The 16,602-nt window shown below is 38.0% G+C and overlaps 1 protein-coding gene across 2 annotated transcripts in view; it reads left to right on the top strand.

Annotated features, from left to right (window-relative positions):
* ZNF277 (zinc finger protein 277) overlaps positions 1-16,602 on the top strand; it is a 109,944-nt gene that overhangs the window by 69,586 nt on the left and 23,756 nt on the right. For both annotated transcript variants that reach the window (XM_029924775.1, XM_029924785.1), the window contains exons 3-4: positions 4,946-5,034; positions 5,311-5,393. In XM_029924775.1, coding sequence (XP_029780635.1) covers positions 4,946-5,034; positions 5,311-5,393 — 172 coding nt within the window. The remainder of the gene's footprint in view (positions 1-4,945; positions 5,035-5,310; positions 5,394-16,602) is intronic.

Raw genomic sequence — 16,602 nt, 5'->3', positions numbered from 1 at the left:
CCCTCCTCCTGTTTAGGGAAACTAAAAATTCCTCTCCAAAATAATGTAAACATTAACTATTTGTGGTAAAAGGTAAGTTGCAATCTTCTCGGTGGCGCCTGGGTGGCTCAGTCAATTAAACGTCCTACTTCAGTTCATGTAACTATCTCAAGGTTTGTGAGTTTGAGCCCCGCATCGGGTTCTGTGCTGACAGCTCAGAGCCTGGAGCCTGCTTCAGATTCTTTCTCTCTCTCTCCCTGCCCCTCTCCCACTCTCACTCTGTCTCTCTCTCTGTCTCTCAAAAATAAATAAGCATCAAAAAAAATTTTTTAAGAGTTATATTAGAATCTACTTAACAGTATATGACTTTTTCCTAACTGCAGAAAAGTCGTTGGGATGTGTGTATTTGCATATGTATGTATATGTAAATATGTATACATACATAAATAACTTCTCAGGATTTATTCTGAGTACAATAAGTAATAAAGATAATAAATAATAGATGAGATAGACTTATTTTGTGCTTTACAAAAAAGAAGCTATAAATTTTCATGTTAAATATATTTGACATTTTCTTTACTATAAAAAAGTTAACAGTAAAACTTTCTCAGAGTAAAACAAAAGTAAAAATTTTTACTTTGTGGGACGCTCAGGTAGCTTAGTCAGTTAAATGTCCATCTTCAGCTCAGGTCATGATCTCATGGTTCATAGGTTCAAAACCCACATTGGACTGACAGTTCGGAATCTCAAGCCTGCTTCAGATTCTGTCTGCCTCTCTCTTTCTGCCCCTCCCACCACTTGCATTCTCTCTCTCTCTCTCTCTCTCTCAAAAATAAATACATGTTAAAACAAAAAACCTTTGCTTTGAGCCATCTACCATAGTTATTTATACTGATATTTTGCTAGCTTTATTTTATTTATATAAGAAATAAAATTTTTCTAGAAGATAAACGCTAACTCCTTAATTCTTGCCCCTTTATATATTAAATTCCACTCATTCAGTGCTATTTAATTAACAACCATATCTCAAATCTTTATGCCTCTGTTAGTAAGCACACCAGTTACAGTGAGAGGCTGGGCAGGCAAGATTACTAGGATTTTTTCATGAGACAGCTCAGTGAAACATGATTGAAATTGTTTTAAAAGAAAAAAGTATTTGCTGATGACCTAATAATTTTATGGCTTTTCACTGAAGTACAAGATGCTTTGGTTACTGTCCTCCAAATAAAGAGTTCATACCACATATCATTTCTTGGCTGCCTTTAAATATTGAGTGAACAGGGCACCTGGGTGGCTCAGTCGGTTAAGCCTCCGACTTTGGCTCAGGTCAGATCTCACGTTCGTGGGATCGAGCCCCGCTTCGGGCTCTGTGCAAACGGCTAGCTCAGAGCCTGGACGCTGCTTCCAGATCTGTGTCTCCTTCTCTCTCTACCCCGCCCCCTCTCATGCTCTGTCTCTGTCAGTATCAAAAATAAATAAAACATTAAAAAGTTTTTTTAATAAATAAATAAATATTGAGTGACTACAGGGACGCCTGAGTCACTCGGTTGGTTAAGCATCCGACTTCAGCTCAGGTCGTGATCTCATGATTCATGGATTTGAGCCCCGCATTGGGCTCCGCACTGACAGCTCAGAGCCTGAAGCCTGCTTCAGATTCTCTCTCCCTCTCTCTCTCTCTCTCTCTCTGCCCCTTCCTTGCTTGCACTCTGTTTCTCAAAAATAAAAATAAACATTAAAAAAAAATTAAGTATTGAGTGACTGCAGGGATGCCTAGGTGGCTCAGTTGGTTGCATCTGACTTTGGGTCAGGTCATGATCTCACAGCTCATGAGTTCGAGCCCCACGTCAGGCTCTGTGCTGACAGCTCAGAGCCTGGAACATGTTCAGATTCTGTGTCTCCCTTTCTCTGCCCTTCCCTGGCTCATATTCTCTCTCTCTCTTTCTCTCTCTCTCTCTCTCTTTCTCTCAAAAATAAGCATTTTTAAAAATTTTAATAGATAAATATTAAATGACTGTAATTGTACTTTAAATAAATTAGAGAAGTAAGAAAAAAGAAGAGACAGATTAAATGATTCCTTAACATTGAGCATCACCAGATAGTCTTCAGAGGAGTGTAGTCAGGAGTGAAGAACGCCTCCATGTATTGTAGCGGTAGCCATGATGAAACTTCACATCAAACTTGACTCTCCCCGTTTGTTTTTTTAGTTCTGTTATCTCAGCACCCACTTGTGCTGTATGGATTTGATGTGTCATGAAAATAGATGGCTGTTTAGTACACGCTGGAAGAACAATTCAGCTTCTGTTCCTGACACCTCTAATAGAGGTTCTCCTGTGTTCCTTCATCCCTGGCACCACTTTGCAGCAGAAAATATCCTAAGGGGAGAATACGAAAAATGGTTGCAGATGTCATTTTTATTTTCTTAAGTCTCCTCTTGCATTTTATTTCTCCCTTTTTCTCTCTTCCCTGGTCCAGGGAAAGGGACAAGGAGGGGTTAAGCATCTACTAGGGAATGGAAGAAGATGAGAATAAGAGTAGCTATGTAAGATACTGAAGAGTGGACAGTGCTGTTGCTGCCCCAAGTGATCAGTGAATAATGTTTCAGCCTTTTGTAGATAATTTTCTTCTTTTTGTATATGTTGATGGATCTGATATGCCCTGTCCTCTGCATCTGACACTTCTAGTATGGAAGCCAACAAACAAGACAAAGGGTCAGTATTTATGGCTTGAGACTGAGTTGGAGTCTCAGCTATGTCATTTTCAGATCTATTAAGGTCTAGCACTATTCTGTAAGGAAATACTTAGACTTACTTACTTACTTAACCATCCATGTCATCAGTATGGTTGTACATGAGAAAAAAGAAAGATGTTATTCTTTTAACATCATTCCCTTATATATTCTATACTCAGTATTGTCATCTGTTTATATTTATATGTGTCACAGTTCTCTTTTTTTCTCAGACCTCTCCCCCAGCACCAGTTTTTTTTTTCCAATTATGTGAATGCCCTTTCTGTGGAGGACCATGGGGTGGGGACAATAATGTTAAGAAAAAGGGAAGTAAGAATAAAAAGATAAAATATTGAGAGTTGAAGTCTGCTTCGAGAACCTTACAGTTTTTAAATGCTCTTCTACCTCTTAAAAACATTTCTTGGGGCACCTGGGTGGCCCAGTCGGTTAAGTGTCTGACTTCAGCTCAAGTCATGATCCCGTGAGTTCAAGCCCTGCATCGGGCTCTGTGCTGACAGCTCAGAGCCAGGAGCCTGCCTCAGATTCTTTCTCCATCTCTGTCTGCCCCACTTCCCGTTCACACTCTCTCTCTCTTTCTCTCTCAAAAATACATAAACATTTTAAAAAGATGTTTTTTGTTAACCTACTATGTGCAAAATATTGCTAGTTGCTATATAACAAGCCATTTAAGGGGTGCCTGGGTGACTCGGTCACTTAAGCGTCCTACTTCGGCTCAGGTCACGATCTCATGGTTCAAGAGTTTGAGCCCCATGTCAGGCTCCACACTGACAGTGCAGAGCCTGCTTTGGATTCTCTCCTCTTCTCTCTCGACCCCTTCCCCACCCAGTCATCCATATGTGCTCTCTCTCAAAATAAATGAACATTTAAAAAATATAATGTCCAAGTGTTTACTGTCTGTTACTAAATCTATTTCCATCCCTTTCAGAGGTTTTCTTTTCCTGTTCTAAGATTTTGGGGTTTTTTATTGTGTTTTATCTATCAGCCATATAGCCTGATAAGCCATATAGGCAGCCTCTCCATTGTCTTTCTCCCCATGAAGGAGACCACATTCTCTTCTTGGTACCATTTATTTGGTAATGAGATTGCAGTTGCCAATAGAAATCTTGTTAGATAAATGGGAAGATGAACAGCTTGTTGAATCCTGTCATCTTACTCCTTCTTTCATCAGATAATGCAGGTCTGGTGTAATGCTTTGCTTTTAAATTTAGCTAGCGCATTGCTTCTAACTCTGCTCAGCAGATACAGGAATTGTAAGCTTGGCTATTTTTCCAAAGATCTGCCTCATTTCAAACTGTGCACAAACGAAATTCTTCTGTCTTGTTATATACGTATTGAATTTAGACTGACTTCTCATTGCATTATTATTTTGCCTTCAGTTCTCTTTTGTGGGAAATCAAATAGCTATGTCCTGGTTAAGGAGATTATAGGGAACGCATTACACTGCTTTCTCTCCCTGCTGAAGACAGCGGACCAGTCAGTATCTAGTTAATGCAGACCAGTATCTACTTAATATGTATGTAGGGGTTGGGTCCTGCCTGTGTTCATGAATTCCTTAGACCATATTATCTATGGAATATCTTGTTCTCCACCCAGCTTTCAGCATCTGCTCTTTCGTAGTGTTAGGAATACTTGTTTTTTTGCATGCTTTCTGTACTTTCTTACTGGCACGTAGCCACTGACATATTGCACAGTGTTTTCCCTATGATATATGCCTAATAAGTACGGGAGCCTGAGAGCGGCTCCAGGAGACTTCCCTTTGCCTCCGTCTCACCTCTCTTATGGAGTCTTAAGTAATCCATCCTCTTCTGCCATCCTTGGCCTTGCAGGACAAAATTGAAAGCTGAACCCACAGTTGGCAACCCTGACATGATAAGCCAAACCCACACTTTTTATGTACAAGACCACCCAGCTTTCACTTTATTGGAAAATGTGTGATAAAGCTTGTTTAATCATTGTTGCATTTTAAAGTCACATAAACTTAGATGTGAATTTGGGGATAGTAAATAAAGTTTATTTCCATTCCTTTACAGAGTAATTTCATTTCATTAAGTATTTATTTCATATTTCTCCACTGTTCTACTGCCTTTCCACTTATAAATTTTCACGCAGTTATCAGTCAACACTTAAGTTATTGTTTTGGGATAATTAAATGTTCTTATCATTCAAAAGTAAGTAGTATATTGAGTCTTGTTACCATCCTTTCTTTTTGATTATTCTAAGGTACATTTTATATTGGAGGAAAAGGTTCACTGAACAGCCCATTACAGATTTTTGTAGTGTGATAAGAATCAATTCCACAGCTCCAATTGGTAAGTATACATCTTAGCTACTATCTTTTCCCTACAATGCAAAAGTTCAAAGGAATAATCTTACTTTCATAAATTAGAATTCTTACTTTCATGATAGCTAAAATTAAATTGCTCTGTTTATGTTGCCTGACTTCAGTAAAGCTAAAGCAGAACTATGTGCCAGAAGAGAGATCCTAAGAGACAGATGTATATATGTATATATTTTAAAAGAATATCTCTTTCTGGAAAATATATGATAAATATCATTTCTTACTTATTTTCCTAATCTCTCAACAGAAGAGCAAGACAATTACTTTTTGTTATGTGATGTTTTACCGGAAGATAGAGTACTTAGAGAAGAACTTCAGAAACAAAGATTGGTAAGAATTGTTTGAGAGGATGAACAGTGTGTTGGAAATACATTCAAAATCATTTTTGTTATTTTTTTGTTTGTCTTCACTTTTCAATTGTAAACTTTCCTACACAAAGGAGGCAATACATAAAGATCTTAAAACAGAAGAAAAGTATACACTTGATTGAAAATTAAAGCATTTCATGTTAAAAATGCAGTGAGAATTTTTGGCTTTGTTTTGCTTCCTGGATTATCTCTAAAATAACAACAGGGCTTACACATTTTAGTGTAATTTTAGCTGCCTGGCACATGCTAGGGTTCAGCAGTTGTGAAAGAATGCCCTCAGCTAAAATTGAGTTGAATTAATTAACTTTTTTTTTCTCCTCTTCACTGGAATGTGCTCTGCACTGGCACTTCTTTTATTCTCCTTATGAATTAAGCTTATGGTTTGGTCATAGTAGCCTTTCTCATTTTCAGCCTTAATCATAGCAAGCTTATTTGAATATCTCAGCATTTTTGATCTTTAAAAAAGGTAACTATATATAAGTGTACAATTTTTATGTTCATAAGTTGAACAGAAATTGGCTCATTTTTTAAAGTTAATAATTTTGCTTGAAAGTATGCAGTTTTCCATTATTTGTGATTTAGTCTCAACTGTTACTTGAAAGTGACTTGCTCTACCTTTAGTGGTTATCTGTTACTTGTTCCCGTGTCTTTGTATTGGGCTAGATAATGTTACAAAAGAGAGCTGTGATTCCGTGTTGGTGCTAAATTCTCACAACATCTAAGAAGAAAATAAATGCTACCTACCATAGCCCTAGGATTTAAGAAAGTCTCCTGAAGCACATATTTTGTACACATCGCAAATGATTATTTCTCACATAAGGAGATATGATATTATTAGGTGTTGATTTATATGTAAGAAAAATTATGCTTTTACTATAGCACCAAACCAGTAAAGAAACAGGGCTTCCTAAGTTTTTCCTTTTTTCCTTTTTGTAATGTCTTAAGAAACCTACAAAACAAGGATGAATTTACTGTCATATTTTATGGATTTTGTTTGCTTGTACTTATTCATAATTTTTTATTGTTTTGCATTTGTTCACTGTTGCTCACAGTGGCCTTAATGAAGCATGTTCGAACTGACATAATCCTAGTGCCCCCCACCCAAAGATTTCTTTATATCAAAAGAAATTGCTATTACTCTATACACAGAATCTTTACTCTATGCCTAGAGGTAGATTCAGTCCCTAGAAATATTATATCTATAAAATCTAGGTGACCTTTTAAGATTCTGACATGAATTTCAACATATATTTTGTTTTTGCTTTTTTCCCCAAACCACTAATCAGTTCTTCAACACCAGCTGAGTATCCTACAATTCAACTTAATTCTAACACTATCTTCCCAGAGACAGTATCAGGTTCCACAGGTGAAGGGTTCAGTCCCAGAAAACTGCCCTCTACTTCAGATGTCACTCACAAGTCCAGGTTGTTAACTGTGCTTCTGACCCGCTGACTATAAATCAGAGGTTTCCATGGCCCTCCCCACACCAGCCACTGCTGCCTTGGGTTGATTAACTCATTAGAACTGCTCACTCTAGGAAACCAGTTTACTCACTAGATTACCTGTTTATTTCAAAGGATATCAAGAAATATGAATCAGTAGCCAGCTGGAAAGCTACATGGGATGAATTCCCAAGCAAAGGAGCTTCTATCCCTGTAGAGTTCGAGGCCCGGCAAGACAGCACATGGATACGTTCTGGTTCATCAACAAGGAAGCTCTCTAAACCTTGTCCTTTTGGGGGTTTTGTGGAGGCTTTGTTACTTAGACATGACTGATCAGCTCATTGGCCATTGGTGATTGGACGCAGGCTCCATCCTGTCTCCCCTCCAGAATTCCAATCCCCTAATCATATGGTTGGCTCCACTGATCACTATCCAAAGAAAAAAAGTACAAAGCATGGTTCATGTCACAAAGAAGCCTACAGTCTAGACAAAAAAGGCAAATATGTGTTCTTACCTCAGAACTAGAGATGATAGAATATCTTATAAGGCTTGTGAAGATTACGTGAGGCAACGCATGCAATACACTTAGAATAAACAGTATCTGCCACATAGAAAGCTCTCAATAAGTGTAGACAAATAACACTAATAATACTGTGTCTTAACAGCAAAATGGATTTGGATAATTGGACAGTTGTGGAAATGGGAGGAAAAGTGCATGTGGATCTAAATATTCAGGATGTCAAGAAAGTTGAATAAATCTAATCTGGCTATGGTAGAAAGATTTTTGGAAGAGCATGGGATGAATTTAAAGAGATGTGATGGAATTAAATTGTAGAAATCCTTCAGTGCCAGGAACCCGTCCATGTCTCCTCACTGTCTCTGGGAATGAAGTAGAGAAAACATGATAAACAGAGGTATGCAAAAATCCACTTAAAGCTGATAAATCCTGGCAAAGAGCAGACCAACTTGGAGGTACGGAAAGATGCTAACTACTGCTGAGTGCCAGCCATATGCCATGCTTTGCCTTAGGTCCTTTATAGCAACCCTGTGAAGTAGCTATTAAATGCTGTTCTGGTGAGGAGGAAACTGTGGCATAGAAAGGCTAATTTAATTTGCCCAGGACGACATAGTAAACAGGAAGCAGAGCTGGGGCTTTAAACCAAGTGTGCATGATACATGCCTTTTTAAGGAGTGCCATGACGGTCTAGTAGTAATTTATTCAGCTTCCCATATGTCTTAACTGTTATTCTACACTCTGGGAATTGCTCCGTCATGGATGTTCATGGTCTGACAGGTCAGGGTAGGGAAAGGAGTAGGCTACCAGTGGAGTTTAGGGAAGGCAGAGATTTACAATAGGCTATGACTGGGAATCATGGCTAAAGGATCAAAAAGAAAAGATTTGCCAGAAAGCAGGAAGACAGCCTAAATTTGCAGTTATTTAATCACAATTGTATGCTTTATAGTCTAGAAACATGAGGTTGGTGTGGGTGATCTTCCTCTAGGACTTTGCAATGATGACAGAATATCTCTCTTTTATGTATAATGAGCTCTACATATCAGTAATAGGCATTTCCAGAATGAAGTCCAACTGATCAAATGGAACAGCTTTCAGCAAAGGTATTAATAACACCTTCTTTCTTCCATTGAGGACAAGAAAAAAATTTTTTAATGTTTATTCTTGAGAAGGAGGCAGAGCATAAGCAAGGGAGGGGCAGAGTGAGAGATGGAGACAAAGAATCTGAAGTAGGCTCTAGGCCTCAAGCTGTCAGCCCAGCCCTATGTAGGGCTCAGACTCAGAAACTGAAAGATCATGACTTAAACCAAAGTTTTAGGTCAGATGCTTAACTGACTGAGCCATCCAGGCCCCCCAAGGATAAGAACTTCTTCAGCCAATCTTAAGAATATGCCTTGGTGTACCATTCCTGAAAGGTGCTTTGTCATCAAGCATTGGAACTCTTGAAGAGGTTTATGACCTTGGTCCTTCTCTTTCTAAGAACTCCTCCTTTGAGAAATATACACCCAGAAGGTTAAGTCACCCACTCTGCCACAGCTTAACAGTTTTTCCTTATTTAGTTTTTCTTTATTTGCTATTGATTGTATTTTATCAAACAGTTTCTCTTCATTCATCAGACTCTCAATCCAGCTTCTGGAAAATATAGTTTAAACCAATCAAGCTGCTCTATGGTAATGGGTGTATAACCTAACTCAGTTTAATATCAGTACCATCTCAACTCAAGTCCATGAGGGAAGACCCTCAAACTAGAGTACTAGTGTGGCATTTGCTCTCCTGATTTGTATTAATGGTAACTTGCAGATGGATTTTTCCTTGATATTTACTCTTTCATTTGGATTTCTCAGTAAAACACTACAGCTTAAATATCTTTGTCTGATTTGAGTTCCTATTGACTTTGTAACTCCTTTGAGGGCAGGAATTATGTCTTATATTTAAGTATCCTTCAGTAGTACTCAATATATTGCTAAGTTCATATTGGTATATTTTCCCAAACTCAATTTTTTTTAATTCTTAAGTCTGTGTGAGTAGCTACAGACGAATAGAGTCTAAATGATTCACTTTAGGTTACCATAGCAGATGTAAGGCTAGAACCGTATTTCTTTTTCTATTTTCTTCTAGACCACTGGTTCCTTGAGACATTTGTAAGTTTCATGTGTGTTCCCATTTTTCATTCTGAAAAGCTTAATTCCTATTTAGCACTTCTTGGAATTTTTTTATTTGTATTCAGAAGGGAACTACAGAATTAAGAACAATTCTTGAGAGTTTAATAGCTTGTATACATTCCTTTCTTAAGGTTTCTTTAAAAATGTTCCCTTGATCTCACCATTTTTCCTTAATGTCCTCTTTTCTCTTCAGTGGGTGTATGTAAGTTTCTCAAGGTCTTATCTCTCGTCCAGGCTGTGTATTCTCATAACTACTACCATCACACCAGCAGCTCAAATATTGGTGCTGACATAGAGTAGGCAGTTAGAATAAATTCACGATGATTGAGTTTGTCGTTTTCATTGTAGCTCACCTCTGAACTCCAATTCTAACTATCCTTATGTTAAACTTCTCCATATGGATTTCCAATAACATCTTAAGTTGAATGTGCCTAAACCGGGATTTAATTCTTTCTCTACTGAAATTCTATATCTATATCTAAGATTTTTTTTTCCTCATGCCACTTTTCTTTATAGATTTTAGAGATTTAGTAAAAGATTAAATTACTTTCTATGGTATAAAAGTAAAAAGTCAGTTTACATTTAAACCTTCCTTCCATAATTCCTACCCTTGTAAGACAAGCCCTTCGATTGTATCTAGAATAATCTTCCCAAATATAATGTGATAGCTCCCTTTGAATTGTAACATTCTTAACAATCACCATAGATCAAGTTAGCAAAAATGACTACTTTGTGACTTTAACCTTCATGTAAACCCAGCCTGAAACTATACTAAACTGAATCCTCAAGTTAACCACTTTGAACACCTTCATCAGAACTTGAAATTTACATGGCATTTTTTTATACACATAGGCTCTATGAGACCAGTAAGACAATATCATTGTTTCCGTTTAGATAGAAGAAATAGGGCCAAAGATGTTGGCAGCATTGTTCAAAGCCACAGTTATTTACTGAATACAAAAGGAAAGGAAGCAGCTCAGACTTTTACGATTTCCAACCCCAACCCCCCCGGCACCATTACTTTTCCGGTTGTACCAGGATCCTTTATCCAATGTGATTCTCCTTCTGGAAGCAAAAGTGACATTTTCCAAACTGACATTTGTTACAACAAATAAAATTGGGTGAATGGGTTATAAATACATATGTAAATAAATAATAGTGTTTTCTTTCTATTGCCAAGATTTTTTAAAGAAAATCCAATTTATAATCTTAAATCAGCAGTAGATAGTAAATGCTTATTCCTGGACCTAAGCTTGTTGCATTTTCTTTTAAAACTTAAAGATAGTTGTGTTTTCAGAGTTTCCCCATCTTTAGAGAAACATAAGGGTATACCTAACCTTGAGTTTATCCACGAAAATACTTCCTCTGACAGGTTATGGTCGTGCTGATGGATGCTATAACTCTCTCCTCTTTTAGTGTAAGAGATGGGCATTTTGCAGTCTCCTGTAGCCACCTTTCCGTTTTTAAATTCTTCCTTTTTTTGTCTAGGCTAGATTCCCTCACATCTTTAGTACAAATAGAAATGCTTTTCTAATTCTCATGTGTTTAACTCTTGCAATTATTTTTCTTCTACTTCTGCTTTTCTTTTTTTCACTGTAATGGTCTGTTCCGTGTAATGATTACCTTTATATAATTTTTCTCGAGTAGCTAAATCTTTTAGATATTCTGTCTCTCCTGTCTCCTTTCTTTTCAGAAGCTGCCTCAGTGTGACCCTAAGTAGAAGAAAAATGCTGTCTTTCCTCCGTAGCAAGCAGATGGTTGTTGCTGTTATCATTGCAGTTTCAGAAGGGGTAGGAGGTGCTGATGTCTTTCAAAAAGGTGGAATATTAGTCACATCGAACCTCGTGGCTTTGTGGGAGTATATATCATAAACCAGTGAAGAAATTTCTCTCTGACTTTTTTGTTTTACTGTCTTGCTTTAGTCACTGACATGTCTTTTCTCATTATTTATTAAGATCCTTGATATTATTGTCAGAGGTAACTTTCTATCAGCTCTCATAAAATGCTGAGAACAGTAGATTTTGTTATTGTGTTGGAATTTATTGTCCTTGCTTTCATACGGCTTTTTCTGCCTCTACGTGCAGAGGTGCGTTTTTGTTAAAGTATAGTAAGTGTCCTGTCTGAGTATTGCTACCGCAAATTCAGAATGCTCAAGTCATCAGATTCTGGCAGACAGGTTAGTGTCTCCTGGAGCCTCCTAGCATTTTTTGACACTTAAAAAGGACTTCTTTGGGGAGAATGAGTAGCTTTGTACTTGACCCCTGCTCAGAGGGCTTCTAACATATTTAAGTAAGTTGCTGGCAGATTCTGTTCTGAACATGGTTGAAACTATACATCAGTATCTCTACACAAAATTTATTCATTTCCAATTTACTTTGTTAATCAAACTTGTTCTCGAATCCTTAAATTAGTGGAGGTTCACTGAGATTTTTATACTTTAATTTCCTCATACTGAGTGCTTATATTAGATAAAGGATATGATAGAAAAATAAGCCTTTACCAAAACTCTGAGTAAGATCAAAATGAAAGTACTCTGCTTACTGTCAGAAGATAAGAGTAAAGCCAGAAGGAAGAAGAGAGGATAATGTTATTTATCCTTGCTGTGTTTGGAACAATTGGAAGACTGTTTCAATAGTTTATATGCTATTCACTCATTCAATTCATGTAGCTCTAGTAACTGAAATTTTCCAATACTTTCAAGTTTATTTAGAATAAAAATCCAGACTCCTTACCAAGATCCCAAAGGGTCTAGTGCCTGTTTCTCTTACCCGCTCTGATCACTGCTTCAGCCACAGTGGCCGTGTCTCCATCTCTGTTCTTAGATACACCAAGCTCTGTCCAGCATTTCTCATTGTTTGCACTTGTACTTGCTATTTGCTTTGCTTGCAGTACTGTTCTCCAAAATCGCATGGTTTTCCTGAAGAAGAAGGGAACTGATACCTGAGGTGATCCTCTAGAATGGCGCTACAGGCAAATGAATACTTTGGAAATGCTTTTGGAATTCACATGACTGAAGTTGTTTTGGAAAAATTGGTTTCTGTAGAGGACTAGCTTTAGCTATCAGCTACGGCATAGACACTCAAAACTTAATATTGATGGATTAATTTACTGAAAACTCCTTTCTTAGTGAGTTGGAAAGATTTTAAACTATTCTGAATTACAGATTATAACCAAAAAGAAGTCATAGGTTGCAGTGCCCAGTATAATATCTAACCTTTAGTTAACCTTTGAGAAGTGTTTGCTGAGTAAATGGCATTTGTTTTTGTCAGCTTGAGGGCCCAAGTTACCTGTTTTCATCCCATTACCAATTATTAAGTAACCTTCTATATGTTAATTTCAATTCATTTACTCCTTGGGGATGGAGGGCAGTGGAAACAGGAAGTAGATAGCACACAAACTTCCGTGGTCTCTTTTTTATCCCCAAACATAGCTGAGGTACCATTTTCCAGGTCTTGATGTCAGTTTCTCAAAGAAATGCAGCCCAGAATCTCCAGTGTTGTACTTAGAAGCTGCAAATGTTCACACTCTTAAAAAGAAAAGGCTCATCATTGTTCCATATGTATTAGGGGTTTTGCCATTTGGTATGCAGTCTGGGTTCTGGTATTGTAACCAAGTCACTTCAAAAGGAAGCAAGTACTTTGTGACTCATTTATATCAACAGTACAGACCTTTTTCTGCATCTGACTGATGCAGTTTTTAATATCACTTTCCTTTAAACCTCCATTTTGTTGACTGTCTACTGTTTCACTTTTTACCCTGAACCTGTACTGATGGCTGAAACGTAAGAAAATCTAAACTGTTCCAGGATTGATTCTTCGTCAGGGTTTTAACTCCTCTAAGATCTCTAAATGCTCATGTTATCATCTCTTTCCTTGAGAGTATAATCTTTTGTAATCCCATCGTATAAGTAAAAAGAAAATAAATGCACTCTGGACTTTTGCTGGTCCCTGGGCGTCTTAGGGGAACAGAATGACCAAGAGACAGCACTGCCGGTCTCCTTGTCTTTCCCTGCTATTATCCCACTGGGCTGCGGCCAGACGGACACCATCTTTTAGGAGGATACGTTTCATCTCCATAAATTTCAAATATCTTAAATATTTGTTTTTATAATGTTTAAATATTTTAACACCAAAACACATGCCTGTAACTTTCTTCAATGTTCCAGGAAGAATGCATCATGGAACTTGTTTGACAGATCTCCTGGATCTGTTTTCATATCCAGCTTATATACCACTAAATGCTATTGCACACTCAGAGAGAACTCAGGAATAATGTTTTATTTCCCCGCATTCCTGCCCTCCCCACTGACAGTGGTACACCTCTGCTTTGGAGCACTGCAGGCTTTGGGTCCTTCCCCCAGCAGCTTCTGGCTTTTGCTCTGAATGGTAAATAATGGTCCCAGGAAGCAAGTGAGGTTTTGTGCCTGCCTTCCACTGATGCTGTTGTTCATATTTCTTCCCCCTTCTCCCAGTCTTTCTCCTGAGAACTTGAAGGAAACCCGTGAAAAGAGCTGGACCCTTTTGTGTCTAGGGTCCTCAAGGACTTTGCCTTTAAAAGTTCTATAAAATTACAGCTGTTTTCTTCTACTTGCCTTTTCCTCCTGTGTTCCACCAAATGGGAAATAATTTGTGTGTCCCTGCCTCTCCTCAGACAGGTTTATCACCTTTTGGGATTCAGTTTGTCTGGTTGCCTTGTGACTTCAAATTTTTTTTTCTTTTCCTTTAAAAAAACAACAGCTTTATTGAGATAAAATCACATAAATACAATTTACCCTTTTAAAGTATACAATTCCAGGGCGCCTAGGTTAAGTGTCTGACTCTTGATTTCATTTCAGGTCATGATCTCACAGTTTGTGAGTTCAAGACCCACACTGACAATGCAGACCTACTTAGTATTCTTCCTCTGTCTCCCTCTCTCTTTGCCCTCATCCTTCACGTGCATGCTCTCTTTCTCTCAAAATAAATAAACTTTAAAAAATATATAAAGTGTAAAATTTCATGGTGCAAGTATATAGATTTTTGGATTCTAAGTAAGGAATGAAATCTTTTTCTTTTTCTTTTTTTCCAGCATTTTCTCATTGTAATGATATTCTTTATGGCTTTCTGAATCCTAAGCAGGATAGCAGAGAACTCCTCCTTTTCCCTCTGCTTTATTTTAATTAATGTCTTAGTGATTAAGCCACTTTTGGCTAACATACATGCTTTTCCTTTCACGGAGTTCAAAAAGACACACACATGTATTTGCCTATTAAATGAAATATAGCTTGGGGCACCTGGGTGGCTCAGTTGGTTAAGTGTCTGACTTCGGCTTAGGTCATGATCTCACGTTCGTGGGTTCAAGCCCTGGGTCGGGCTCTGTGCTGACAGCTAGCTCAGAGCCTGGAGCCTGCTTCAGATTCTGTGTCTTTCTCTCTCTCTGCCCCTCCCCCACTGATGCTCTGTTTCTCTCTGTCTCAATAATAAATAAACATTTTAAAAAATTTTTTTAACTGAAGTATGGCTCGAAGAGACAATTGACCCAAGTAACTAGTTGTCACAAATAAATCCTAAAGACTATTCTTGATCTTTTAACCAAATTATTAGTGATAAGCATATCAATAAAATGCTGTACTTAGTTATCTTGGTATATACATTTTGCCAGAAGTTTGTCTTTGGAGGATACGCTAGCAAATTACATCATTCATTGCCCGGTGTTATTTGGGTAATTTTCTGACAACCCCCCACCCACCCACCCAATCAGGGCAAGGCAACTGGTAATACCTTACTTAACATTTAATCCATGCTAAAAGTTCTATGACCATGATAAACAAAATACAACTTTAGAGGCCAGTAGCTGGTGTTGGGATGGTAGGAGTGTGAATTAAAAATGATTTCTTGGAGGAATTTTTATCTAGTGTGTGGCTATTCTCTTTGAGTCATTTCAACAAAGAATTAAATGACTTGTCTTGCAAGTTTCAATCCGTGTTTAGGACTATGCAGTTTCTATGAGGGTATCAACTGAAATACTCCTGATCACCTTCTAAGGTCTGTGGCTCTGCATTGAAGCAAGAGTTGAGAAAAGTAACATTCCAGGTGCTTTACTGGAAAGACAAGTCATGATTATTACCAAGAAATATTTATAAAACCACATTCAGGGGAAATTGTTTCGCTTCGATAGTTTTCTAGATAGAGTTAAGCTTTCAATCTCCAATCAGGAGGAAGCAGGTATCTATATTGTACACAACAAGGGGCACATGGGGGAGTTCAGTCAGTTAAGCGTCTGACTTCCACTCAGGTCATGAACCCAGGATTTGTGAGTTCGAGCCCCACATCAGGCTCTGTCCTGACAGCTCAAAGCCTGGAGCCTATTTCAGATTTTGTATCTCCCTCTCTCCCTCCCTCTCTCAAAAATAAATAAACATTAAAAATATATATATTGTATACAACAACCTTCACCCAGACCCTCTGCACTTCACTGAGTTTGGAATGTGCTTTGGCATGAGAGTGAGCTTGTTTTGAGGATCATTATAAGAAATAGTCCGTGTTGTTTGTATCTATTCATTCTAAGTATATTGTCCATCACGTTGTATACTTACCGTCGGTGACTTCTGGCTCCCCAGAGTTAAGCCAAACTTCACAAAGCACAACCCCCCCCCCAAGACTGTTCTTATTTTAACAGCAGCCACAAGTTGGGGGATCTCCTAGCCACCTTTACTTCTGAACAACTGGTTATAAATTCAGGGGTTCCCACTACCCCACAACTTTCAGAACTCAGGAAACCACTATACTTGATTACAATTTTGTTATAGAGACAGACACAAATCAGAACCAGCCAGAAAGATACATAGGGAGGTATCTGGGAAAGTCCTAAACAAAAAGTTACCATCATCTCCAGGGATCTTTTGCCTTCCTAGCACATCAGTGTGTGACAATACAGAGTGTTGCTAATTAGGAAATCTTACCCAAATTTTGGTGTCCACAGTTTTTACTGAAATCTCATTAAGCATGGCTGACTGAATTGTTGACCACATAGCTGAACTCAACCTCCAGTTCTCCCCCTCTTTCTGAGGTGAGG

This window comes from Suricata suricatta, chromosome 2 (genome assembly GCF_006229205.1).
Source record: "Suricata suricatta isolate VVHF042 chromosome 2, meerkat_22Aug2017_6uvM2_HiC, whole genome shotgun sequence".
Classification (NCBI taxonomy): Eukaryota; Metazoa; Chordata; class Mammalia; order Carnivora; family Herpestidae; genus Suricata; species Suricata suricatta.
The sequence above is the reverse complement of the archived record's forward strand: the minus strand, read 5'-3'. Positions and strand labels throughout refer to the sequence as shown.